Below are 26,770 nucleotides of genomic sequence, written 5' to 3' on the forward strand. Positions count from 1 at the left end.
TGTAAACTTGGAAGCTAACACGTATCAAAGAACAACTAATAGGATGCAAGAAACATATACAAGTAAGTAAGATATGAGGACAAGTTTAAGAGACAAAGAGCGCAAGAAGTTTTTGGTCAGAAAAACCCACTTCTGGGTTAAAAAATCAGGGACTCTACACTGAGTCTAATCCATTAGTGTAAACAAGGTTCATACAAAGACCACACAAGCTTAATTCCTAGATCCCTATTTACGGAGCAGTTTTACCTTTATGCAACCTTGCCTTACACAAGATTAACTTCTTTGGTCTTCACGAAGTGGCAGCTCCTCCTAAACTCTTCACCTTGTGGCACAGAAATAATGTTGTCTTCAGTCTTCACAAGATGATAGCTCTTCATGAACTCTTCATCTTGTGGCACCGAGACCAACACACAAACTATGCATATGATGATATGGCAATGATATGCAAATCTGAATTCGATGTCTAGTCAATTTCACCAGTCAAACACTTGAAAAATGAAACTGATGAGAATTCAAAATGGGTTAGTTTAGAGACTTGAAGCTTGAAGAACTTGACCACAAAATTAAAACAAAACCATGAAGACAATGTTACCCTAATATGCAATGATTGAGTGTTTGATGCATGAACATGATTTTTGTGGCTAGGGTTTCAATGAAGAACACAAGAGGTAGCTCAAAGCTAAAATCAACTCTTTTCTGAAAATGTAAAATTCCTAGCCAAAATAAAAGAGCATATAAAACGAATTTAAGCAAGCAATTTCAAAGATAGATTTAGAAATATTCGATGAAGAAAATTACCCATAAAATATGCTTGATTCTCCTAGGGGGTTTGAGATAGAGATGAAAACCAATCTCTCTCTAAAGTTAATCTATCTCAACCAAAGAGGATGAAAACCCTAGCTAAGGTTATATAGACAAATCTAATTTTTGCACATCCAACAAAGACAAAACCACTTGTCAACCCAGCAGACGATCTGAGTAGATCAAGGGCCAGAAACAGACCACCAGCAAAAAGGTGTCAGTCAACCCATATGGCTTGTCTTAATTTGTGTGCCCAGACAGCTGGAAATCAGCACGCAAAATTGGCTAGACAATCAAACTAGACAAAATGCAACACAAATAGAGATATGAAATGCACATGCATAAACAAATCTTTTGTGATGATGATAGTCCTCAACCAATGCCCTTGGATGCAAAATCCAGCAAGATAAACTCATACAGAGTTGTAAATTCAAAGACTATCTAAGAGCATATGTGGTAACATTTACAACTTTTGACAAGGAAAGCCAAACAAATAAATCTAGACCACACTTTTGGAAGAGAGTGTTCTAGACATGGAAGAGGTTTCCTACCTCGTTGATCTCCCCCGCGTCAGCTAGGATGGCTCTTTTTTTTTCCAGACTGGCTAGTTTAACCTTCTCGTCTCTCCTTCACATCTTGCTGGCCCTTTCAGGGTCACTAGCTACGACCATCTTTCTCATTCTTCTACTCGTCATGCTCATCGAGGAGTGTGTACAACTATCTACCACATGGTGTACTTAGATCGCTTGGTAGAAAGACGTAACCAAGCTGTATATGTCTTCCCACAGACATCGCCAAACTATTAACGCGCAAAACTTGCTAGGCTAACAAAGGTTGAACACATCAAATGTTAATCCTTGATGGACTTGGGCATTGCAAACAAATGATAATAGACACAGGATTTAAGTGGTCATCCCTCAAAACTGGGCTACATCCACTGAGGTTTTTATATAAATTGAGAACAAGGTTATAAGTAGAGCTTGGCTGGAATAATATAACTGTAGACATGTAAATTTTGCTGCATACAAATGATGCATCACAAAGCTCCACGTGGCATATGACTCATCACAAATGGACGAGTCATCAATGACATGTGACATAAATCAAGCAAAGGAAGCTTAAAACTTCCCAAAATTCGGCCAAAGAAAGAACCTCTCTTAAAAAACAGCTAGGGTTCAAAATGTTCAAAACTTGAAAGAAAGTTAAGGCATCTTCATAAAACAAGCAAGAATTGAATATTGCTCACAAAATAGACAACAAAGGCCTTATAATTCGGCCAAGGGAGTAAAGATGGCTGAAATTAAGACACAAAATATCCTTAAATTCTCCCATGGACGAATTAGGACATAAATCAAAGCCAAATGCACCCAAAAGCAAGCTTCGAAAAGCCTATAAATACAAGGTCTTCCCATAAGCATAAGGGTCAAAAATTTTACATTAAGAATAACCTCTGCCAAATCTTTGAAGACTAATACACTGCCAAAGCTCTCTTCGAAGAACGCACAACCAAAGCCAAAGCTTTCCTTTGACCAAAGCCGAACTACTCCCTTGAAGAATCAACAAGCACTTGTGTCGATTTTTTCAAGACTTTGTTGCAAGCTCAAAACTTGTAACGATGTTCGTTTCAAGATCAAGTCATCAAGACCCTTAAATCAACAAAATCTCATATCTACATTACCGTTGCCATAGCTTTGAGGTGAAGATCATCCAAGCATTGTTTTCAAGCTCAAAACTTGAAGCAATCATTCAATCGTTCGTGCAAGATCAAGTCATTACGACCCTTGGATCAACAACCTATGCATCTACATCAAATTTGAAGACTGAATTAGAGGAAAATTGTAAACAGAGATTTTAACCTACAAATTCAAATCAATACAAATCTACTTTATACATGTGTTCTCGTTTCATTCGATATAGAATTTTCGTGTTTACAATAACTTATCTCTCATGTCTGACCCTTTCTAAGGAGTACTTGTCCTCCTTTTATAGGTCTTCCTCTAAACCTTGAGCCTTTAAATTTGAATCTATCACTTCCCTTGCATTTAATGCGAATAGATCCACTTGTGTTCTTTTTTGGGATGATGCGGTCGAGCGCCTTGCTCGGCCCAAGAGCAAGTGGGGATTCGCACCCTAACGCCTTGCCTGTCAGCCTTTATGTCCCTTTGTAGACTTTTGCTCCCTTGTCTAGCCACCATGTGGCTCAAAGTTAACGCTTAAGTGGGCATACTCTTTTTGTTCCTTGGACTCAGTGCCTTAAAGCTGTTAGTGGCAACTTGCCCTTTAGTGCTTGGAATGTGCTTTACGGAGGAGCGCTCGGCTTGATTGCCAACACAACACTTGAAGGCCATAGGCTCTTTGAAGCACTCGGCTTTACCTTTCCGTGCTTATTGGACCTTAACTTTCCTTTAGACCCACTGTTCCTTTGGACCTATGTTCATCTGGGTCCTTGTTCCTTTGGGCCTGTCGGGATTGGAAAGGACCGTGCGTTAACAATGGCATCATTGGTCCATTTAAGCAGCTCAATCTGATCTAAGCTTTTGAGTCCATAATCAGACTTCTAAAGTATACATATCTATTTCCTGAAAAATAATGGTCCCACGTTAATGAGCAAAAGTCACAAAACCCCTTATGTTGTTTCATTGACTTCATAAAGTAATGGGAAGAAATATCCAATGACTTCATGTCCAACTTGTTTAGTAAAAAAAATAGGTTCATGTTAAAAATGGACGTCGATGAACCGCAAAAATAACAGAGTGCAGGAATAATGTGTTTTTCATTTGTGCCTTCACACACAGACTTCCATTACCTAGAACAACTTTTGGTTGACTATATGTAAAGTTGCATGCTTTCAATTTTATTAGAGGGTGTTAATAAAATAACTATTTAGTTGACCGTGTAGGGATAAAAAAAAAATATCTAGTTGACCAGGTAGGCATGAAAGCAAATTGGTCAATATTAATGCATAAAATATGGTAGTGGGCTGAGAGAGAACCCATACGATTGTATTTGGATTGACTCGTGAAAGTGCGAACCACTTATCAAAATTAGTGTGCCACTTCAACACGTTTATTGTTCATCAAATGGTGCATGTCGTTTTGCCGTCTAGCCTTTTTACTTATGCAACTCTTATAGCATCAACAGGAGAAAACCACTTTGCATCTCAAGTGAATAAAACACGCAATTTGGTGAATCTAGCTTTTAGTTTTTTAATCTTAGTGCTACTTTTATCCGAGGAGAAATTGTTGAAAAAAGGAAAAAATGCGTCGACTATAATGGTGAGTAATCATTAATTTTGACTTTTTGTTTTGTTTATGCTTTTTATTTTCTAAGCTCGTTTGATTAGCATTTTATTTTTAACTTTAGTTTTTTTTAATTTTTATAATTGCGATATTATGAAATGAATGATGTATGAAAAAGAGATTTGTGGAAGGGAGAGAAAAAACAAAGAGAAATTAACGATATTCTTTTAAAAGTGAGACTCTTCATGAATTCTCTATCATCATATGTTTTTTGCATAATATTTTATAACTTTGGTACAAAAATTAATATTATATTGTGAGTAACAGAAAGTTCATGATGAGTTCCACTTTGAGAGAATTTTCTTAGCATATCTCAAAAACAAAATGAAAGTTACTTAAAATAGTTTTTTATTTTAGTTGGATAAGTTTTAATCGAGAAATGCTAAAGGAAATTCTTTCAAAGTTGAAAGCCTTTATGAACTATGTGTCATTTCATATTTTTAACATAATATTTATAATACTGATATAAAAATTAACATTAAATTATTAGAACCATAGCTAAGCTGTCGAGTTTCAGCCCCCGCCGAGAATAATGAGTTGCACAAGCTGAAATTGCAAGAAATTCCCGAACCTTCGACAATTCCAGCTTATGCAACTCAAGAGGAAAACCCGGCAACCCAGCTGTGGCCGAGAAAAGCAAGTCCCAAAAGAGAGCGACGCGTGGAGGGATGCGTGGGTGCGAAGGAGCGGGCAGCAGCGCTTGACGGTCGGTCAGGGACACAAATATCTCGTGGTCGTGTGTGTGGCTGAGCATCGCGCCAAGATATTTTCTTCCTCCACCAGCCAATCAGCGAGCAGTTCCAGATATACACAAGTTAATAATAACCGAGTCATCACAAATATTGTGTTTAAGCGACGTGGCGCAACGCTGTGCTAGCAATATATCTTCCTTCCCTTCCTTCCGGGCTCCGCTCATCCATTTTCTCCCCACTTGGCTCGTGATCCGTGTGGGTCCCACCTGCTAGTGGCAGCCTCCGGGCCCATTCGTCCTTTCCGCTTTGGGAAGGTGATTGAATTTGAATGAATGAATCATCGATGATGATTTCGAAATGTAGATGATCATGACGCTACACCATCATACCAACATACGTGGCGGGTTTCTATTGGCCAGCGAATATGCCCCGTTCGAGTAAGGGATATGCTGTTATAAGACGTGTATTTTTACGTGTCGATAACATTTACCAGAAAAATAGTATTTTAACTTTGGTTTAAATCATACCTATGCGCATGCCCAATTCATGGAAAATTATGAATGAGGATCCTCTTCGAATCTTGTTTGTGAGGATCTTAAAAATCTTTCAATTACATATGTTCATTGTATATCATGTGATCATAAATTATTGTAAATTTTTTTTATTTAAAATTAAATATAAATAGTACGTGATGAAAATTAACCGCACAATATACAATGAATGAATGTAATTAGAGAATCCTAAGAATTTTCACAAAGAGAAGCCAAAGAAGATCCTCATTCGAAAATTATCTGGTAAACAATAATAATATTTTATTTATATCTCATATTTCGTGTTCAAACCATAGATGAAGTTCCAGTTAAGGGGGTGATTCTTCCTATTTGTATTTTTTTTTCTTTCCACTGTTTAATTTCTTGTTTCGTTTTTCATTTCATAATTTCTTTAATCCGTTCTGCCCTAAAATTATTCAGGTGGAATCCTTTATTTGTTTTATGTTAACCAAAAAGAAAAGAAAAAAATCGTCATTTAGTAGTATGATGATATGAATGTAAATATCACAAGAGAGAGAGCTCTAAAGAATACACTATATATATTTTTGTGTTTACATTTTTTTTAACAAATAATATTATCTACACTAATGAACTAACAATCACATATTATTGGTACAAAATAATATATATCTTTTATCATAAATATTACTACTGTTTCCAATCAATGATAATTTGATAACTGTTTTGTTTTCAGGTTCTTAGTTAACAACACCTGAAAACTCACCAAACATTCATTGAATTAAGATATAAGAAAAATACAAGTACGTATAAAGAGAGTTAGGGATAACTTGATATAGATCCAATTTTGTGAGCCATTAGTAGGATTAGTCCACTTCTTTGAAATAGGTCCAATAATTGGGATTCTATGTATGCTTATTTTTTGTTTGTACCATATTTACTTCTTAAGCTTACGAATTGCAGTAAATACACAAAATTTCTTAATTATGGGATTATTTGTGGTTTAACTAATCCCTTAATTGTAGGATTAGTTATAGCAATATAATCACCTCAACCCCCAGTCCGTTTCATCCCTCATTCTTTCCTTCTTCCACACAATTCCCTTTGTTAGATCATGGAATCAATCCTCCTCTTTTTTGTCTCTTCATTTCATGGGTGATATTTGTGTGTTCTTCTCTCCAAATTCATTCCTTTCATGGAGGTATATTATATCATATTTATATTTCTATGTTCCACCATGTTGGTTCCCAAAAATTTTCTTCCAATACAATAGGTAGTTTATTTTTGTTTTGCAGGTAGATTATATATGCTTTGTAGGTATAAAACATCCTTCTTACTATAGAATAGGTACGTAGTTACTAGATTATATCGGTTTTCTTTTCTTCGTAAATAGTAGGTAGTTAGTAGTTACTAGATAATATTTTAGTTTGAGTATTTAAATATTCAAAATTTAAAAACTGAATAATTGATAAAAAAGATAAAAAAAATTAAATATTTTTGTCAAAAGAAACAAAATTAATATCAAAATATGTAATTGGATAATTGGATCCAATCCCAAAAACTACCTATATTTTTGGACTAGATCCAAAAGCCCCAAAGAGTTAACACTGTAAATCTACCCCATGGGAATCGAATCGACCCCTCCCTTAAGAAGACTGTAGAACGATACGACAAAGACAAAAGAGGCTCCATGATGAAGGAATATATTATGCATCGTCTGCACTAACAATTTACTAATTATAAAATTAAGGAATCGGTGGTCGTTTGTCTGCGGCTCAATACCACAAGCTGAATCAATACCAGTAGCTGAACTGTGTCATTATTTTAACAAAGTTGATTAACAGTGCAATCAAAGAATAATTAACCATTGAGATCGATCCAGATCATTTATATTGACATGCAATGCATTAGGTGTTGGTAAAGTAGCCTTACACGTGTCCAGAGTTTTTGACATTTCTTGGTTGCCCATTTTGATGTGGATCACCTCTATGATCATCTCCAAAAGAGATGTTAAATCTTAGGTGAAATTTCATGTAATTAAATTTAAAGATATAAGTGAGTTCAATCGATATGTCAATCCTATGTAGATTGAGATATGAGTTTTCATATGTCAAATTTGACATATGAGAAAATATGATGTTAATTTTTTATTTTATTTTATTATGTGGGTCCTATTAATGCACCGATTATAGATCTTGAAAAATGTACTCTAATTGATTTCTTTTTAAAATGGATCCTACAAATATCATTTATCACAAAAAAAACATATCGATTGAAAAAAGAGAAAATATGATATTAACACATCAGCCATCAAATTAACATTTGACATTTATCTTTTGACATGTCCTTTGAAGATGCTTTAACTAAAGCCAAACCTCAATGGTTTGAAAAATAGTGGACGACTGAAGATAACACAGTGCATGATGCAGTTGCTGACGAATTAACTTCATTCTTTACAAGCAAGAGCAATAGTTGGAATAACTCAAATTTGATGGCTACGTTCAATTGGGTGATGGTTGGAGGAGGCTACAAAATTTGATGGCTACATTCAGTTCAACAGTTGTCATAAGAGATTGGTCAAGATCACCTCTAGTCCTCAAGACCTATAGCAGAAGCAAGAGGTCTTCAAATAACTTTTGTGTAATAAAATTTCTCAATCGTATTTTATTGGTATCTAAAGTAAAATAACGCTTAATCATTAATCAATCTTATCTTCTTTCTTCAACTGGTCATATCTGATCTATAGTTGATAGCAATATAAGGAAATATTTTGTCACTTTTGACTCTAAATTCTATTCAACATTTGTCACAAGAGGTTGGTCAACATTGCTTTAGTCCTCAAGACCTATAGAAAAAGTAAGCATGGAAGCAGAAGAATAGCTCTTCAAAGTACTTCTGTGTAATAAAGCTTATAGGTCGCATTTCATTGGTCTCTAAGGCCAAGTTTCGCTTAATCATTCATCGACCTTATCTTCTTTCTTCAATTGATCATATATGATTCGTAGTTGGTAGCAACATGAGGAAATGTTTTGTCACTTCTGACTTTCTAAATTCAATTCAACAATTGTCATAAGAGATTGGTCTACATTGTCTCTTGTCCTCAAGACCTAAATTAATGTTTACTACGCCACAAGCAGCCTCTCTACTAAACCCCTCCATTGTATTTCCTTATTATTGTTATCATGTTGTGCAAATGAAGTATTCCTTGAGCGTTACTTTGAGTACTTGATCAACTTAGAGAGTCAGAGGTAGGAAAACCGAATTGACCCTTTGATGAGCCTAAACATTAAAACATTGGCCCTATATACGTGACAATTTCGCTTAGGATTAGACCGTGACTCCTACCAAGGCTCGTTCATAAACACAATATGCAACATTGGATCCATTTAACTCTTAATTCAATATTTACTTATCAGGAATGAGAAAATGAAGGAACGAAAGAACTTAAAAAATATAAAAAGTAAGGAAGGGGAATCGGATCAACTAGCCCCCCTAGTTGATGTGCTTCCTTATTTTTAGGTATTTGATAACGAATTTAAAGAAACATTTTTCCGAGTTTTTACGAGTTGGTAAATACAAGAGAACATTTAGATAATTACTTCCAAAATCATTCGACAGCTAGTAACTTCCCATAGAAATAGACAATGGCTACCTGAATCCAGCTCCATCGTCTCCATCGTCAACCTCAAAGATCACAGAATGGAGCTTGCTCTTTCCATCCTCTTCCTCTCGCAGCTTCTCCTCTTTTCTTTGTCCTGCCCCTGCCAGAGGCAGCCTTCAACGTTCCCACTCTCCAGGTCCCCATCTCATCTGTAGTGTGCATAAATACACACACACACACACACACACACATATGCATATATGTTTGTATGCAATTTATGTAAATGTGTGTGTATTTGCATCTGTGTTCATTTAGTTTCTTGCTTGTTTTTGGAAGTTGAAAAACTGAGATTACAAGAACAAGTTGAAAATTTTTCCTTTGATTTCTCAGGAACCAAACGGTAGTTAACTATGATCAGATAGATTATCATGCCTATTACTTTCTTAATTTTTTACAGTCTAGGTGGATTAGCGCTACGAGAAAAAGGAAACTAAATCTTTAAGCATTAAGAATTTAGCTAATTGTAAGTTAAACGTTGATAGGTTTCGAATTTGGTCGTCGCGCTGGTTCCGGCAGGCAATTGTTTGAAGATAACGAGTGTCAGATGCGGTATTTATCACTGAATTTGAAGTTTAGTAACTTAACATGAATCTTCTTTCTTGAGAAAACTGCCGCTCAAGAATTTAGTGCTTTGCAGCGCTATGGTACCTAGAGCCTTGTTCCTTATCATCCCACCATGAATCTTCTTCCAAACTAGTGGGTATGCAAGATAAAACGACGTGCATATGGTTCAATCGAGAGACATAAGGCGAGGTTATGGCCAGTGGTTTTCATAAAAAGACCAGGGATTGGCTGCGACAAGACTTTTAGTCCTGCTGTAAAGCACAGTCCCATTCAGCTTGTGCTTGGTTTGGCAGTGTCAAAGAAGGGGCATGTAAGGCTGTTGGACATCCAGAACGCTTTCTTGCGTGGTTATCTCACTGAGGAAGTTTATCTGAAACAAACAGCGGGTTTCATTGACAAGCAGTACCTGCACCATGTTTACAAGTTGCAGCAGTGTATATGGGTTAAAACAAGCGCCGAGAGCTTGTTTTCAGATATTCTCTGATTTCTTGCTTCAATTGGGATTTCAAGAATCCAAGTGTGATTATTCTTTGTTTGTGTTCAATCAAACAGGAGTATATCTCACCTTACTAATCTATGTGGATGATATATTGCTCAGAGGAAACAACACTTATCAAATGGCTCGATTGATAAAGAGACTGGGCACTTCATTTTCCATGGAGGACTTGGGTCCTCTCAACTACTTCCTAGGTGTTGAAGTAACTTGCTCTGGTGATCAAATGCATTAAATTTACCAATGCCAAGCCAATCTGGACTCCAGTTTCTTCTGGACAAAAACTGAGTGCTTTTGGGGATTGAATTATACCAATGTGTTGTAGGTGCCCTACATTATTTGACCATTACGAGACCTGATCTTTCTTATGTTGTGAACCAAGTGTGTCAGTCCTTACATTCGCCCAGCAACACTGAGGATCCTACGTTATTTGAAGGCTACCTATGATCAGGGTCTTGTTTATAGACCTGGAGGTGTACAATTGACTGCTTTCTCTGATTCAGATTATGTAGAGAACCTAGACACACGCCATTCAACTGGAGGCTTCTGTGTATACTTGGGTAAAAACTTAATATCATGGAGTTCGAAGAAACAGAAAACAGTTTCCACATCTAGCACTGAAGCTGAATATAGGCAGCTTGCATACACTGCCGCTGAGGTGCCTTGGTTATGTTCGTTGTTTAGGGACATACATTAGAATCTTCTAAGATAACAGATTTGGTATGATAATTTGTCTTCCATTGCCTTAGCATCCAATCCAGTTTTCCACTCGAGAACCAAGCACTTAGAAGTTGATTATCATTATGTCAGGGAGAAGGTGATTAGAGGTGAGCTACTAGTGAATTTTATTTCGATTTAAACTGCTGGTGTTCAAGCTTCCAGTTGTGCTACGATCTGTCAGCTTGCCGAGGGATGTCAGACCAACTCAGACTTCTAGTTTCCAATCATACTCTCAGGTTTGTTATCTGTGTGATTCATCCTTATCTCAACACAAGTCTGTTAGGTCTGGGATTATTTGAATATTTCTTAGCTGAGTTAATTAGTATGATTTGCTTTTGACAAAAAATAAAAATAAAAATTAGTATGAAGGTTAAACATCAAGACGACCTAGTAAATAGGGTTTTGAAAGGGTATGCAAATTCAGCTGAAAACCTACCAATGATGTCAGGCACAACACTTTCAATGCTTAGTTTTTGCATCACCAAAGCCAAGTTTTAATCAAACCAAAGTTGTTGAGCAAAAAGTGTTGTTTCCTTAGCAACGTTTCTGTTTCTGGACTACAAGTTTGCATTGGTTACAAAATCAGACAGAAACAAATCAACTCCTGGTTTACATGTTAACGCTAATGGCGTCTTCAGAAAATGAACCTTAAGATCTGGACTGACAGAGCAGCCCCCATGGCGTTGCGAGTTTCCAAGGTACCCACTTGCTGCATTAGGCAAGATGATCAGATTGTTAATCAATCTTCTTAATGCCCAAGTAATCTGCAAAAGTGTTTATACATCAACATTCTTATCCACTCTGCCCTTTCAGTAAATAAAGCCATCTTAATATATAGCTCGAGAGATCGATTACATTGACTAAGATGTCGAAACAAAAAATAATTTTGATGACAATTATGCTGATGTGATGAATCGATGGTTACTTACTTGCATTTTTTGTGACATGGTGACTAATTACAACGCCTTTTGCAAATTTGTTCTGTGTGGTTGAAGCTAGCACTTCCGGGTCCACTTAAAGCTGCCTCGTCACGATATTCGCATGTTCGTTTCAGTAGTTTTTGGTTGAGTTCTTTCAAATCTTGCTCGTACACCAAACGAGCCCCACACTTCTTCACCATATTCAAGTTTGCTTTTAGTTCTCTCCAATCAATATCACGAAAGTCAATTCCGAATAAAAACTGTACCTGATGACAATCTTCACGAGGCAAACAATAATGACGAGGAAAATAAAATAACCAAAGGTTTTTTGACACAAGAGACGGTAATAATAAGGTAGTCCAACGGTATTCTGGGCCAAGTTTTTCAGGGCTAACAAGTTCCACTGAACAGTGAATTCTGAAACGAAAATAATGAGGAAGCTCCACATTTTGTAAAGGGTCTTGGTATTGTAAAACAATACAGAAGGCAATCCCAAGCCAGTTGGTACATGATGGTGGAGGAAGCTCCACATTTATTGAATCTCCCACACTCTGATTATTGAACCACTTTGGAATTTCACTTCCAGGGATTACAATTTTCGATCCCTGTAGCAGAAGAAAGATCAATTATTTAGAGAGAGAGAGAGAGAGAGAGAGAGAGAGAGAGAGAGAGAGAGAGTACCTGAATGACAGATTTCAGAAACCTATTAATCAAGTCTTCATCTGGAACCAGTGCAATGCAATTCCGACAAGTGACACCAGCAAAATACAAATTGAATGCACCTGACAAACTTCGTAAGGAAATGCAATTGTCCAGATCTACCGTTAATCCTTTGTTTGATGGAAGAGGTGGCAATTTTTGAAGGCTTTTACACCCCTCCAGATGAAGATCCCTAAGCTTAGAAAGGTGTCTAATGCTTTCAGGTAGACTGACGAAATTATTTCTGTCGAGACACAATGTTTCCAATAAGGTCAAGGAGCCAATATCATCGGGGATATCCCCCTCCTGGAGATTAGAATTATATAGACATAAGTATGTCAAAGAGCATAAACGATTTAGAGAAGACAACACCAAATGCCAACAAAGAGGAGGATCAGGGGGACTCTTTTCAAGTCCAAATAAGCGGCGAAGGCCCCACCCATCCCTTGCTTTACCATCTGATCCACAAGTGGCTTTAACATTACTCATCGTAAATATTAGACCTTTGAGATTTTTCATACCCACAAGCGGCTTTGTCATAGTGGGTCCCACTCTAAGCCACCGTAAGCGATCCATGTCTTCTGGGAGTTTGTCAATCTTTGAGCATCCAATTACATCGAGCTCTTCAAGAGATTTCAAATTACAAATAGCCCTTGGAAGGTACAAGAGATTTTTGCATTTCCGTAGACTAAAACGCCGAAGGCCAACCGCATGTCCAATTGATGAAGGTATTTTCTCGATCGCAGTGTTGTCTAACGTGAGCGACGATAAATTCTTCATCTGCTCCCCAAATTCTGGAATCGTTTTCACATTTGAGCAACCACCAAGATTGAAATATACAAGAGAATCCATTTCAACCTTACTTGGGAGGCTTTTAATGCTTTCACAGCCATCAAGTTGCAAAACATTAAGTCTTTTGAGGACTGCAATAGACGGATGTATCTCAACTAAATTCTTACAAGCGGAAAGCTCCAACTTCTCAAGATTTGGAAGACCATTGAAATCTGGGGTATTCTTCAATTTATTGGAGCATCTAAGATCAATATGTTTCAAGTTGGGCAAGTCCTGTACAACACCACCGATAAGGTTCAGATTATATACTTAGCTTTCACAACCTTAAAGTTTATTCAAAATAATAAATAAATATATGATTCTTTTGTAAATTAAATAGCATTTATTCTCAATGAATATGGAAGAAATTTGGAACCTTTGGGATTGTACAATAAAAAAATGTCACGGGCTCCTTGTTTTTAAAACTCAAGAAAAATTAAATAACATGTCTATTATTTTTTAAAATAATGTGTTAAAATATCATTGGACAAACTCAAAAGGTGAGTATTGACTAGTGAGTAACCAATATTATCTTTTGTTCATAACTACTCTTACCACTTTTCCCCCCAAAAAACGAACAAGATTGCTATTACGCATCTCAAGTTTACCAAGCAAGTGCGGGCAAAAGCTTGTTGGAAGAAAATTAGAAGGATACCAACTCCAATTTATAATTCTCAAGGAACATGGAAGAGATTTGGGGCCTGAAGAAAAGATCAAATTATTGAATTCCAAAAACCTCAGTCTCTCCATCTTAGAGAAGGCTTCGCAATTCCACTGGGGCACCTCTTCTACGTTGGACAAGCGTAAGGATATGGCTTCAATTGCTGCCGTTCCCTAACAATTAAGAAAAAAAGGACAAATTAATTTCACATTCAAGTCTAATATAATGTCAAAAGAAATCAGTATCTTCTTCCAAACTTGGTATTTAACTTCTTACCTTATTCTTCCTAAATATCTGATCGATGTCATCGTAAAGCCACAACCTACTGCGCTGACCAGGCTCTTTAGACTCTTGACGAACAATTTCATGTGCCATATCTTGTATTAAGTCATGCATCCATATACATTCGTTGTGATGACTGCGATTGTTGCGATCTTGATAGAGGAGAGATCTCTCAATTAGTACATCTATCATAGTACTACTAGAAATTCCAAAAGAAATATCTAGTATTTCAATTACTTCCATTATGTACTTCCCTTTGTGCAGACATGCAACGTCAAGAAAAATGCTCTTCTCCATCTCTTCTAGTTCATCATAACTTATTTTAAGTTTATGAATAATTTCTGTATTAGGAATTTTTGACAGATTATCCCGTTTACTATTCCAAAAATCTAGCCCTCTCTTAAACAATGCCGACCCAAAAGTTTTAAGAGCTAATGGAAGGCCTCCAGCATATTTAATGAAACACTCGGACAGTTCCAAAAACCCATCCTCGGGCATATTTTTCTTAAAGGCATGCAGGCTAAACAGTGCAAGAGCTTCATCATCATTTAACACCTCAACATTATGATATAATGTTATGCCATGCTCGACTAGCAGACGTTCATTTCTAGTTGTAATGATAATTCTGCTTCCCATGCCAAACCAATCTTCCTTTCCAGCTAGTACTTGTAGTTGGTTTATGTGATCCACATCATCAAGTACAAGAAGAACCTTTTTGTTGTGTAAGCACTTCTTAATGAAAATGATTCCGTGCTCTCCATCCCAAATTTCTTCGATCTTTTCCCTCAACACCGGGAAAAGAAGTCTTTTTTGAAGATCAACGTTAGACACCTCTCTAACGTTGCCGAGAAAGCAGTGAACTTCAAAATGATGGAAGATTCTATCATAAACTAGCTTAGCAAGGGTTGTCTTACCAATGCCACCCATCCCCGTTATCCCGATAAAGCGAACATCATTGACATCATGAGCTAACAACGAACTTAGTTGCTCAAGACCAAAATTAACCCCAACTAATTCCTGTGAGGGATCTAACAACGGGAATGTAGCTTGCACTTTCCTCCACACACTTTTGACGAGTTGTTGTATAATCTCACTTTCACTCCTACATGGTATGAAATAACCAATCAAAAAAACATAAATGAAGCATCCAATTTTGACTTTGCTAAGACATAGGAAATTAAAGTTCATGCATGCTTACTTAGATTCCTTCGAGTGCCAACCACAAATTTTGGACACTTTTTTTAGATCAGCTTTCCATTGGACCACCTTCTCTTTATCTTCGGTACTGCTCGAATTTTGTTCATGCTTCGTAAAGGCTTCGGCAAAACATGCCCGTTGATTTCCGACGTCAGATGGATCTGTCTGATAAAAGACCGGCAGAACTGAGTTCCTGGATTCCATGCATCGAATAATGGTTGTAAGTTCGTCCAAGCACCATTTGGAAGAAGCATAGTTCGGTGAGAGCACAACAATTGCAATATGCGATTCTTTGATCGCACTTGGGAGCTCAAGATGAATACTTGTTCCTCCTTTAAGCTCTCGATCGTCCATGAAAGTCGTAATTCCTTGGCACTTGGACAATTCATGGTGTAAATGGGATACAAAGCCCCTGCGGGTGTCTACACCCCTGAAACTCAAAAACACATCATACTTCCATAAAGAAGCTGATTCATTCGAAAGAAAAGATGCAGAGGCTCTTTGGGTGCTCAATGCCATAGGAAGAACAGTTGCTGCAAATTGGGTGCTGCACATATGAAACAGGAACTGAATGAACAAGTAAAAACAATAGAAGATCCATGTTCTAAAATTCAAAAACAACAAAATTTGAAACTTTAAATCTATTTTTGATAATTTACAAGATGCAATTTTTATACGCAATTACAGGGACTCACTCCGGTCAGATATTTGACCGTGTCAACACATATTTGACAATTTGATTTGATCTTACAGTCCAGGTAACTCAGTTTAAGTAGTTGATCATATTCAGTTACCGGAAAATGGATCCTGCAAACAAAAACAGTAGTCAATGAACAAGTAAAACAAAAACGAGCAGTGAAACGAAAATAGAAACTTTAAAGTTGTTTCAGTAATTGAAAATGTATATTAAACAAAAGATCAGAAAAAATATCAGAAAAACAAAATACATGATCAGCAGAGACTTACACAGGCAGAGAGAAGTGACAAATGGCAATGAAAGTAGCAGAACAATGACACTGAAAATTCCCACAACAAAGTCGTAGGAAGAGAGGAAATTGAGATGGAGGTAGGAAAGGAAATAAATTGAAGAGAGATGGACAGCCGAGTGCATCTACAGGAAGTGGTGGTGGTGGTGGTAATATTGCTGTGCAATATAAATCTCCCTGGAAGAAGCAACAAGGAAATTTCCCCTGCAAGAACTGTCCACTTTCTAATATTCGTTCAAGAAAAAAAGCTAAAGGGAACAAGATACCACTAACCCACGGTCAAACGATCTTTGTTTGATCACTTAGGCCGACGCTTACTGTTGAATTTAGTGGCTCTGCCACATTCCGGATCCTCATCTTATTTAGGCCGCTAACTTTGAATCCGGATCCTCACCGGATCCTTTTTGTAAGGATTTAGGATTCGTAAATCGTATTTATTTATCGTATATCATGTGGTCAGAAATTATTTTAAATAATTTTTATTTAAAATTAAACATAAATATTACCTAACAAAATCTGACCGCATACTTACAATAAACAAACATAATTTACTGATTCCTATAATCCTCACCAAAAAATCCGGACAGGATCTTGGGCTAACTTTGACTCAAGCTAGTTGATTGGCTGTTTAGCTCCATGCGAAATATTACTCCTGGTTCAAGGCATGAATTCAAAGAAAAATGCATGCCTTGAACAACTAGTTAATTTTTGAAATGTCATATGAACTTGTTCATATTTTTCAATTTGTCATATAAACTAAAATTTTAAGCAATTTCTCGTACCAACTTTACAAAATCATTAATTTGTCATCTCACCTTAACTCCGTTAAGTTTTCCATCCAATATATGTCATGTGCCTAGCACATGACTTGTGTTCAGTGTTATTTAAGTCATTTTAACACATTTTCACAAGTTTTTTACTTTTCTTTAGTACAAACACTTAATGTTTTTTACTTTTATTTAACACGTATGTATCTACAACTCCATTTATGGTACAAAACATCAACATGTTTCTCATTTATAGAGCTCGTATGAAATTATGTCTTCATGACATGCTAAAATGCAAACTAGTTGTTCAGGAGTAATATTTAATGGCCATTTCTATCTTCAAGGCATGAATTCCTATTGGCCTTAAATCGTTTCAAATTTTTTATTCTTGGGTGATCCATGATGAATCATTTAATGGTTAAAATTCTAAACAATTGGTAGTGGTCCCAGAAAAAAAAAAAGAAAAAAGAAAAAGCGAAGCTATAACGAATGGCCACTTACTATAGTGATAGAAAGGAGTTGAATTTTTACACGACAGCGTGAGTTTGAATACCATCAACGATTAATTCATTTTTGCAAATGACCGTTTACAACAATAATAAAAAAAATATTGAATATTTGTATAACGGTATGAGTTTATACTCCGTCGATAGTTAATTTAATATTTAATTTAATAAAATTTCTCGTTAGACAGAAAAATGAAACGGTCAAACGATCTTTGTTTAATCTCTTAGGCCAATGCTTACTGTTGGATTTAATAACTCCATGTGAAAACCGCGTGATGACCATGTAAAGGCAGCAAGCGGCAATATTTTAAGACATTGGATGCTTTTCTTTTGATAGTAGTGGCGGTGGTGTCCTCAAGGTTTAGAGTGGGTTATAATGTCACATGGTGAATTATTCTTTTTTATGAAACAGGAACATCAAAATAATGATGTAATTAATCTCTTACGTTTTATCATATCATAAAATTAAAATACGATGCAAGGATATATTTAAAACACACCGCTCTACCTCTTCGGTGCAATGTAAACTTCCCTAAAAGAAGCTACAAAGAAATTCCCATGCAAAAACTGTACACTTCCCAATTCTTGTTCAAGAGAAAAAGCTGAAAGGAACATATTATGAAACCTTAATTTTTAGCAAGTCATTAATCACACGTACTACCAAAGTGAAAGGACAAATTGTTTTTATTTTTATTTTTTAATAAAGGATATTATATACATTAAGGGAGAAGAATGATGAGTTTAGTCTTACAATATGTTAGTAATGATGTGATTTAAATTCGTCTTTGACTAGAATAGAACCTAATAATTCTCACTTACAAATAAATATGAATATCATTAGATTGTAGTACTAATGTTGCAAGGACAAATTGTTTTCCACAAGAAAAAGGGTGGGAGACCAACTAATGAGAAAATTTCCAGGAAGATTCCATGTTGGGACGTGTTATCTTTCATCACCTTTTCTCTCCTTACCAAAGAGATTGGGTGCAATATTTCTAAGCAAGTTCCCAACTTTCTTCTAAGAAAATATTTCTTAGAAATATCAAGGAAATTCCCATGCAAGAGTTGTACACTTTCCAATATTTGTTAAAGAGAAAAAGCTGAAGGGAAACATATTATGAAACCTTAATTTATTAGCAAGCCATCAATCACATGCACTACCAAAGTGAAAGGAGAATTCTTTTTTCTTTTTTTTTTTTTTTTTAATAAACGATATTATCTACACTAAAAATTAAGAAATGTGATTAAACTTACAATAGGTTAGCAATAATATGGTTTAAATTCGTTTTTGACGAGAATCAAAAAGTTCTCACTGATAAATGAAGATGAATACTATAATATCGTAATGCTAATGTCGCAAGGACAAATTGTTTTCCACAAAAAAAAGGTGGGAGACCGCCTATGGGAAAATTTCCGGGAAGATTCCTTGTAGGTACGTGTTATATTTCTTTACCTTTTCTCTCCTCACCAAAGTCATTGGGTGCAGTATTTCTGAGTAAGTTCCCAACTTTCTTCTAAGAAAAGATTTCATGTCTCTTTGTAACTTTTCTCATTGGGTGCAATATTTCATCCACTATGAAACTTTTCTCATCCTTTTTGGGACCGTTCTGCAGTGCCTGAGCGAGCAGGTCGAAGAACTCTTTGATCCAGTATAGCCCTGACTCAAGGGCTCACCAAATTTATTCCCAGTCAGGTGCAATTGATAAGTGTTTTCAATTGTGGTATGAAATCTGAAGCCTAAGTAGCATTTGAAACAAATTTAATCCAAACTATTTTATGACATATTGAATCATCAAGAGCGGATTCATGTACCCGTCCTTATACAGAACTTAAATACGAGTTTGTTTGCCTTTCAACATTTATTCAGAAATTTGGAAAAATAATCGAATAATATTTAAATTAGATGATCAAACCAAGAAAGTAAATCAAGGGAATCAGTGGTCGTCTTAAGCACTAACAATTTACTAGTTATAAAATTAAGGGAATCGGTGGTCGTTTGTCTGCGACTCAATACCAGAAGCTGAATTGTGTCATTGTTTTAACAAAGTTGATTAACAATGCAATAAAAAAAAAATAATTAACCATTGATATTGATCCAAATCATGTATATTGACATGCAATGCATTAGGTGTTGGTAAAGGAGCCTTACATGTGTCCAGAGTTTTTGACATTTCTCGGTCGGCCATCTTGATGTTGATGACCTCTAACTAAAGCCAAACCTCAGTAGTTTTAAAAAGAGTGGACGGCTAAAGATAACACCGTGCATGATGCTGTTGCATACGAATTAACTTCATTATTTGCAAGCAAGAGCAATAGTTGGAATAACTCAAATTTGATGGCTACATTCAGTTGTGTGAGGGTTGGGAGGAGGGTCCTCTACAATATTTCAGACTGAATATAATTTGTCACTTCTAACTTTCAATCCAACAATTATCGACAATTGTCGCAAGAGGTTGATCAACATTGCTCCTAGTCCTCAAGACCTACAACAAAAGTAAGCATGGAAGCATAAGCAAGAGGTCTTCAAAGAACTTTTGTGTAATAAAACTTCTCAGTGGCATTTGATTGGTTTCTAAGGTAAAGTTTCACTTAATCGTTCATCTATTTTATCTTCTTTCTTCAACCGGTCATATCTGACCTATAGTTGGTAGCAATATGAAAAAAATATTTTGTCACTTCTAACTCTAGATTCTATTCAACATTTAATACAAGAGGCTGGTCAACATGGCTCTAGTCCTCAAGATCTACAGCAGAAGTAAGCAGGTAAGCAAAAGAAGAGGTCTTCAAAGAACTTTTGTGTGATAAAGCTTCTAGGTCGCATTTCATTGGTCTCTAAGACAAAGTTTCGCTTAATCGTTCATCGACTTTATTTTCTTTCTTCAATTGGTCATATCTGATTCGTAGCTAGTAGCGACATGAGGAAATATTTTGTCACTTTTGACTTTCTATATTCAATTCAACAGTTGTCATAAGACATTGTTGGTCTACATTGCCTCTAGTCCTCAAAGATCTAAATTGATGTTTACTGCTCTCTACTAAACCCCTCCATTGTATTTCCTTATTATCGTTACGATGTAGTGCAAATGCAGTATTCCTTGAGCCTTACTCTACCTTTAGAGTACTTTCGGACCTAATTTGACCAACTTAGAGCTAGGAAAACAGAATCGACCCTTTGAGCCTAAACATTAAAACATTGGCCCTACTTACGTGACAATTTCACTTAGAGTTAGGCTGCGACTCTTATCAAGGTTCGTTCATAAACACGATATGCAACATTGGATCTATATAACTCTCAATTCAATATTTACTTATCAGAAATGAGAAAAGGAAGGAATAAAAGAACTTAAAAATATAAAAAAGTGAGGAAAGAGAATCGGATCAACTAGCCCCCCTAGTTGATGCTTCCTTACCTTCAGGTCTTTGATAACGAATTTAAAAGAAAACTACCATTCTTCCCATTTCTTACGAGTTAGTAAATACGAGAGAAGATTTAGATAATTACATTCGGCAGCTGCTAAATTACCTCAGAAATAGACAACCACTTCCAAAATCATTTTTGTCACTACTAATATAGTTTAGTGACAATTCTCTTCAATTTAATTCAAATCCTTTAACGTAAAACATTGTTGTAAATGGGCCGAGTCCCCGTTACCTTTCTTCCATTGGAATTTACAGCCCATTTTCCCGCGATCCGGCATCTCCGATCTTTTACGTTTTCATCTTCTTTTATCACCTTCCAAGTTCTAACAATGGCTTCCTGAATCCGATGCTGGAGCTCCATCGCCACAACCGTCAACCCCAAAGATCACATCACGAAGCTTGCTCCTTCCATCCTCTTCCTCTCTCTCAGCTTCTCCTCTTTTCTTAGTCCTGCCACTGCTAGAGGCGGCCTTCACAGTTCCTACCCTCCAGGTCCCCATCTCCTTATCTGTCATATATATATAGATATACATATTTGTATGCATTTTATATGTATGTGTGTGAATTTAGTTCTTTGGGAATTGGAAAACTGAGATTACAAGAACGAGTAGTAATTTGAAAAATTTTCCTTTGATTTCTCAGGTGCCAAACGGTAGTTAATTGTGATCAGATAGATTATCACGCCTGTTGCTTTCTTAAAATCTTTACAGTTAAGGTGGGTTAGCGCTACTAGAAAAGGAAACTAAATCTTTAAGCATCAAGAATTTAGCTAATTGTAAATTAAATGTTGATAGGTTTCGAATTTGGTCCTCGCGCTGGTTCCAGCAGGCAATTGTTTGAAGTTAATGAGTCTCAGACGCGGCATTTATCACTAAAGTTGAAGTTTAGTAGCTTAACATGAATTATGTAATCTAACTTGATATACTTATGTGTTTACTGAAATTGTGAAAAATTGTGACAGTCTTGATGTGGCTCAAGGTCAAGGGTACATGACTAACTTTGACCTGGAACGGGCTATTAAGGCGTTCAGCCAAAGATGCAGTAACATTTCTAGGGTTTACAGGTGATTACGTGGGCTTGTGCATTTTTAACATTTACCAGATTATAAGTTTACCACTCGTTAGTATATGAAATAAAACAATGGTATTTGTTAGTAGTAGTTTGATAGTTTGAGCTGGATAAGTGCAGGATTTTTACTGTAGAATTTTTGTTTGTGCATCTCATGATGATTATGCTGATTTAATCTCATGAATATTAATTTATCCAAATTGCATCCAAGCTGCTATTTGGTAAAAACTTTTGAATCCTGAAATTTTAATCCGTCCTATATACAATCAATTTTTTGGAACATGGCAGGATTTTTGAAGGAAAACGCAGTAGTGTCCCCCCTTCCTCTCTGTATATAATAACGTAGAAATTATATTTGTTCCATAACCCCGAAAAAGTTATTATTCAAAAGAACAGGAATCTGCTTTGACTCTGTCGAGATTAGCACAAATTAGTCCTTGCAGCTGGTTGAAACTGAATTTAACCATAGAGCTGTGTAATAAGGATGCAGACACCAGTATCTGAAATCTTTTTGCAACAATAACGCTGAATAAGGGTCAGAAACTTAAATATAGGAAGTTTACATTGATTGCCCATTAGTGGAAGTTAAAAAAGTGCGACACCTTTGAATCCAGAAGGGTGCAGTACCTATTTACCACCAATTTGAGTTGATTCTGGTATTGGAGAATATCCATCTGCAGTCTTTATAAAAGTTTTATTCATTCCGCTAGTTCAATTATGTTACTATGAGCCACTTATGACCACAAGAAACTTATAATGAAACTGAGAAGCTGTAGTATGAAAAAGATTATAACTTATAAGTACATGCCAAAAGATTGAAGTGTAGTATTTCGCGTTTACTGTTGAAAAATGAAGTCATGAATTTCACTTTTTGTAGAAAAAGTTTTACGTACTACCCGGATTTCAGTTTATTGAGTGTTTGTATAGGTGACAGTGTAGTATTTTAGTATTCGGTGTGCTACATGAAAGCTTTCTTTTGTTTCTTTTCCGTTCCCCTGAATGTAAATCGATTGTTACTTATTTATGCAATTTCAAGTGATAGTTTGAACATTTTTAAAAAAAATATGCTGGGTGCAGCAGTGCATTGGAAATGTGCATGGAGATGAACCTGTAGGCTGTGAGCTTCTAATTCTACTTGCAAATTGGATATGTCTAATTATTGTTCTGTAACTCTTTAGTGTTATAACCTACTTTGCTTTGTAATTTATGGCAATTTTAAGTTACTTCATTCTTAAATTTTTGTCTTTTGCTATTTTCAATGTTTTCCCTCGTTACTCTTATTTTCATCTTTTTGTTCCTGTTTTGACATATCTACTTTGCAATTGCAAATAAAACTATTTTCAGACTTGTTAACGGAAAAGAAGAAAACTATTTTCAGACTACTTCTGGAAGCTTCCTCAATTTGCTAGCCATTTGTGAATTTTTAACACTTTAATTGTGATGTGTAAAGGCTTGGTTGTTGTTGAAGGATTCACCCTACTTAATGGCGTCCTAGGATGCATACAGCCGACCCCACTTAGCGGGATAAGGTTTGGTTGTTGTTGTTGTTGTTTGATTGTGATGTGTGATTTTTAGTAGACTGTAGGAAATTTAAAGATGTGTTGTACTCAGTTTGATCCCCCAGTGTGCTTTAGAACTAGAAGAAACCATCATTTCATGAATGCTTGTGTCTTCTGTAAAATAAAATTGATATCGTGCCAAATTAATTGTAAATCTTAATAGTGTGGAGGAAAGAAATCCTTTCCGCAAGACATAAGCATCCATCTCTTCCTCTGACCATCTATATATTTTTTTGTTTTAAATTTATTATTATTAGGGGGAGGGGGCAGATCTTTTGATTTCTTGCTTCAATTGGCATTTCAAGAATCCAAGTGTGATTATTCTTTGTTTGTGTTTAATCTATGTGGATGACATACTGCTCACGGGAAACAACACTTATCAAATGGCTCAGTTAATAAAGAGATAGGAAATGTGCATGGAGATGAACCTGTAGGCTGTGAGCTTCTAATTCTACTTGCAAATTGGATATGTCTAATTATTGTTCTGTAAGTAGTTGAACTACTCCATATATAGTCAATTGGTTTTATGGTGGAACCTTAATTTCTTCATAGTATTAGAGCAGGTTGTCCCACGTGTGAAGTCAAATGGTCAAACGGTCACATGCTCTCAATGTCACCCCGTTGTGTTATCCACGTGTTAGATTTGAAAATTCGTCACACGTAAAGGGGCGTGTTGAGAATGAGTCATGCATTGATGGGAGGAAGAACCTTGCATGAACTAATAAGTAGTTAGGCTACTCTCTATATAGTCAATTGATTTTATGGTGAAATCCCAATTTCTTCATAAACAATTGTAATCCAAACCATTTGATGACATATTGAATCATCAAGAGCATGATTCATGTACCCTTCTGTGTACAGAAACTTGATAGGATTGACTTGTTCTCAGCACAATTCACAAACACAATGCATAATGATGATCCTTGTTTAACAACCACACATTGTTTAACCAATTCTCTCTCGATATGTTCCTCAAAAAATCTAATTCATGCCATTCCTGTCTATTTATCCTATATGTTCTTGTTCCATTCTTCCAAGTGAATTAGCACTTCTGCAATATTACCTCTCGACTAGTTTGTTTGCCTTCCAACATTTATTTGGAAATTTGGATAATAACCAAATAATCTTTAAATTACATGATTAAACCAAGAAAGTAAACAAATGAGCTTATTTTTATCTACACCTTCGATTTTAATCGCATTTTACTCCCTGTAACTCAAAAATCGCCACCTCACTCCCTTAGATTCATAGTTTGCTCTATTTTGCCCCTTGCAAACTTGATTTTTATCCCCTGAAACTCGACATAAGAAGTTGGTCAACATTGCCTCTAGTCCTCATGACTAAAATTGATGTTCACTGCGCCACAAGGCTCTCACCTAAACACCTCCATTGTATTTCCTGATTATTGTTATAATGTTGTGAACATGATGTATTCCTTGAGCCTTACTTTACCTTCGGAGTACTTTCGTACCTAGTTGGACCAACCGAGAAAACGAAATAGACCCTTCGGTGAGCTTATGCATGAAAACATTGGAACTACACATGCGACGATTTCACTCATGATTAAGTTGTGACTCCTACCAAGACTCGTTCATAAACATGATTTGCAATATTGGATCCATATAACTCTTAATTCAATGTTTACTTATCTTAAATGAGAAAATAAAGGAATGAAATAACTTTTTGAGGACATCGATATATTTTTACACTAAGGAGAGGGGGAGTTCAACTAAACACAATGGGTAACCTAATTTGGTATGGAATTCGATTCGCCATCCACGAGATTCGAACCTAAGACCTCTCACTTCCAAGTGAAGAGGAATACCACCAGACCGTAGTACCAAATGACAAGGAATGAAATAACTTAGAAATATGAAAAGTAAGAAAAGAGAACCAGATCAAATGGCCCCCTACTTGATATGCTTCCTAATTTTTGGGTATTTTAAACGAAAAATTATTTTTTCAATTTCTTGCAGATTAGTAAATACAGGAGAAAATTTATATAAATTACATTTGGCATCTGGTAAATCCACTCTGAAATAGACAACTACTTCCAAAATCAATTTTTTCACTACTAATATAGTTAGTGACATTTCTACTCAATTTAATTCAAACCCTATAATGTAAAATATTGTTGTATATAAAAAAAAAATCAACCGATTTAATTTAGTTTGGTTCGGGCGGTTCGAACGGTTCATCCGGTTAGGTTTGTAGGCTTATTTAGGCCCAAACAAAAGTTGTTTAACAAATGGGCTGAGATCCATTTGCAACCCATACCACGAAGACCCCGTTTCTTTGTTCCGATTGGAAATTGCAGCCCCTTTTCCGGCGATCCAGCATCTCCGATTTTCGTCGTTACGTTTTCATCTTCCTTAACTCCTTCCGAGTTCCAACAATGGCTTCCTGAATCCAGCTCCATCGTCTCCATAGTCAACCTCAAAGATCCCAGAATGGAGCTTGCTCTTTCCATCCTCTTCCTTTCTCTCAACTTCTCCTCTTTTCTTCGTCCTGCTACTGCTAGAGGCGGCCTTCATACTTCCTACCCTCCAGGTCCCCATCTTCTCATCTGTGCTATATATATATATGTATATGTATATTAGTATGCATTTTATATTATGTGTTCATTTGCATCTGTGTTCATTTAGTTTCTTGGTTGTTTTTGGAAGTTGAAAAACTGAGATTACAAGAACCAGAAATAAATTAAAATATAGTAGTATTTAGTACTTACCAAGCAAAGAGCGATTGCATTAGTGCTTGTCAGCTTGTACTCTGGAGACTTTTAGGAAGAAAGGTTTTTGTAAATTGATTCATCCACATTCATTTTTTTCGCTCATCCAAATTGTTTAACTCAAAAGATACATAGTGTTCATAGGTTTTAATGCTAATGGATTACTTGATTCGGATGCGGAGAAATTAGTTATTACCAATTCTTTTGTTGTTCACAGGTTGCCCTTTTTGCAAATTATCCATAAAAGTTCTGCACTGAACCATGCTGATTGATAGCTTGATACTAGGGTCTTACTTTCATTCATGGAAAAAGCAAACGATTTGTTTGTTGAACATTTGTCCAGAATAATTTCATTCATTTCCATTAGACTTCTTCCGGCTGTACGTTGGCTTCAGTGTGAGTGTACG

At 36.0% G+C, this 26,770-nt stretch overlaps 1 protein-coding gene and 2 long non-coding RNA genes across 3 annotated transcripts; 2 read left to right on the forward strand and 1 right to left on the reverse strand.

Annotated features, from left to right (window-relative positions):
- Positions 1-8,443: 8,443 nt before the first annotated feature.
- On the forward strand, positions 8,444-11,296 carry LOC125475739. The gene is made up of 2 exons (XR_007257152.1): positions 8,444-9,098; positions 9,445-11,296. It is a non-coding gene; the product is annotated as an uncharacterized LOC125475739 (long non-coding RNA).
- On the reverse strand, positions 11,252-16,563 carry LOC108865689 (TMV resistance protein N-like). Its single transcript, XM_048580947.1, has 8 exons — positions 16,296-16,563; positions 16,025-16,136; positions 15,331-15,876; positions 14,127-15,234; positions 13,745-14,023; positions 12,341-13,423; positions 11,669-12,264; positions 11,252-11,503 (listed from the first exon to the last, which is right to left on the reverse strand). The coding sequence occupies exons 3-7, from the start codon at positions 15,846-15,848 to the stop codon at positions 11,692-11,694; spliced, it is 3,561 nt and encodes a 1,186-aa protein (XP_048436904.1). The 5' UTR covers positions 15,849-15,876; positions 16,025-16,136; positions 16,296-16,563; the 3' UTR covers positions 11,252-11,503; positions 11,669-11,691.
- Positions 16,564-21,314: 4,751 nt separating this feature from the next.
- Positions 21,315-23,832, forward strand: LOC125475732. Its single transcript, XR_007257144.1, has 3 exons — positions 21,315-21,500; positions 21,651-21,723; positions 21,803-23,832. It is a non-coding gene; the product is annotated as an uncharacterized LOC125475732 (long non-coding RNA).
- The last annotated feature ends 2,938 nt before the right edge of the window (positions 23,833-26,770 follow it).

Source organism: the organism of the source record quoted next, unplaced genomic scaffold, assembly GCF_019419815.1.
Source record: "Pyrus x bretschneideri cultivar Hongxiangsu unplaced genomic scaffold, Pyrus_bretschneideri_v1 Contig16, whole genome shotgun sequence".
Classification (NCBI taxonomy): Eukaryota; Viridiplantae; Streptophyta; class Magnoliopsida; order Rosales; family Rosaceae; genus Pyrus; species Pyrus x bretschneideri.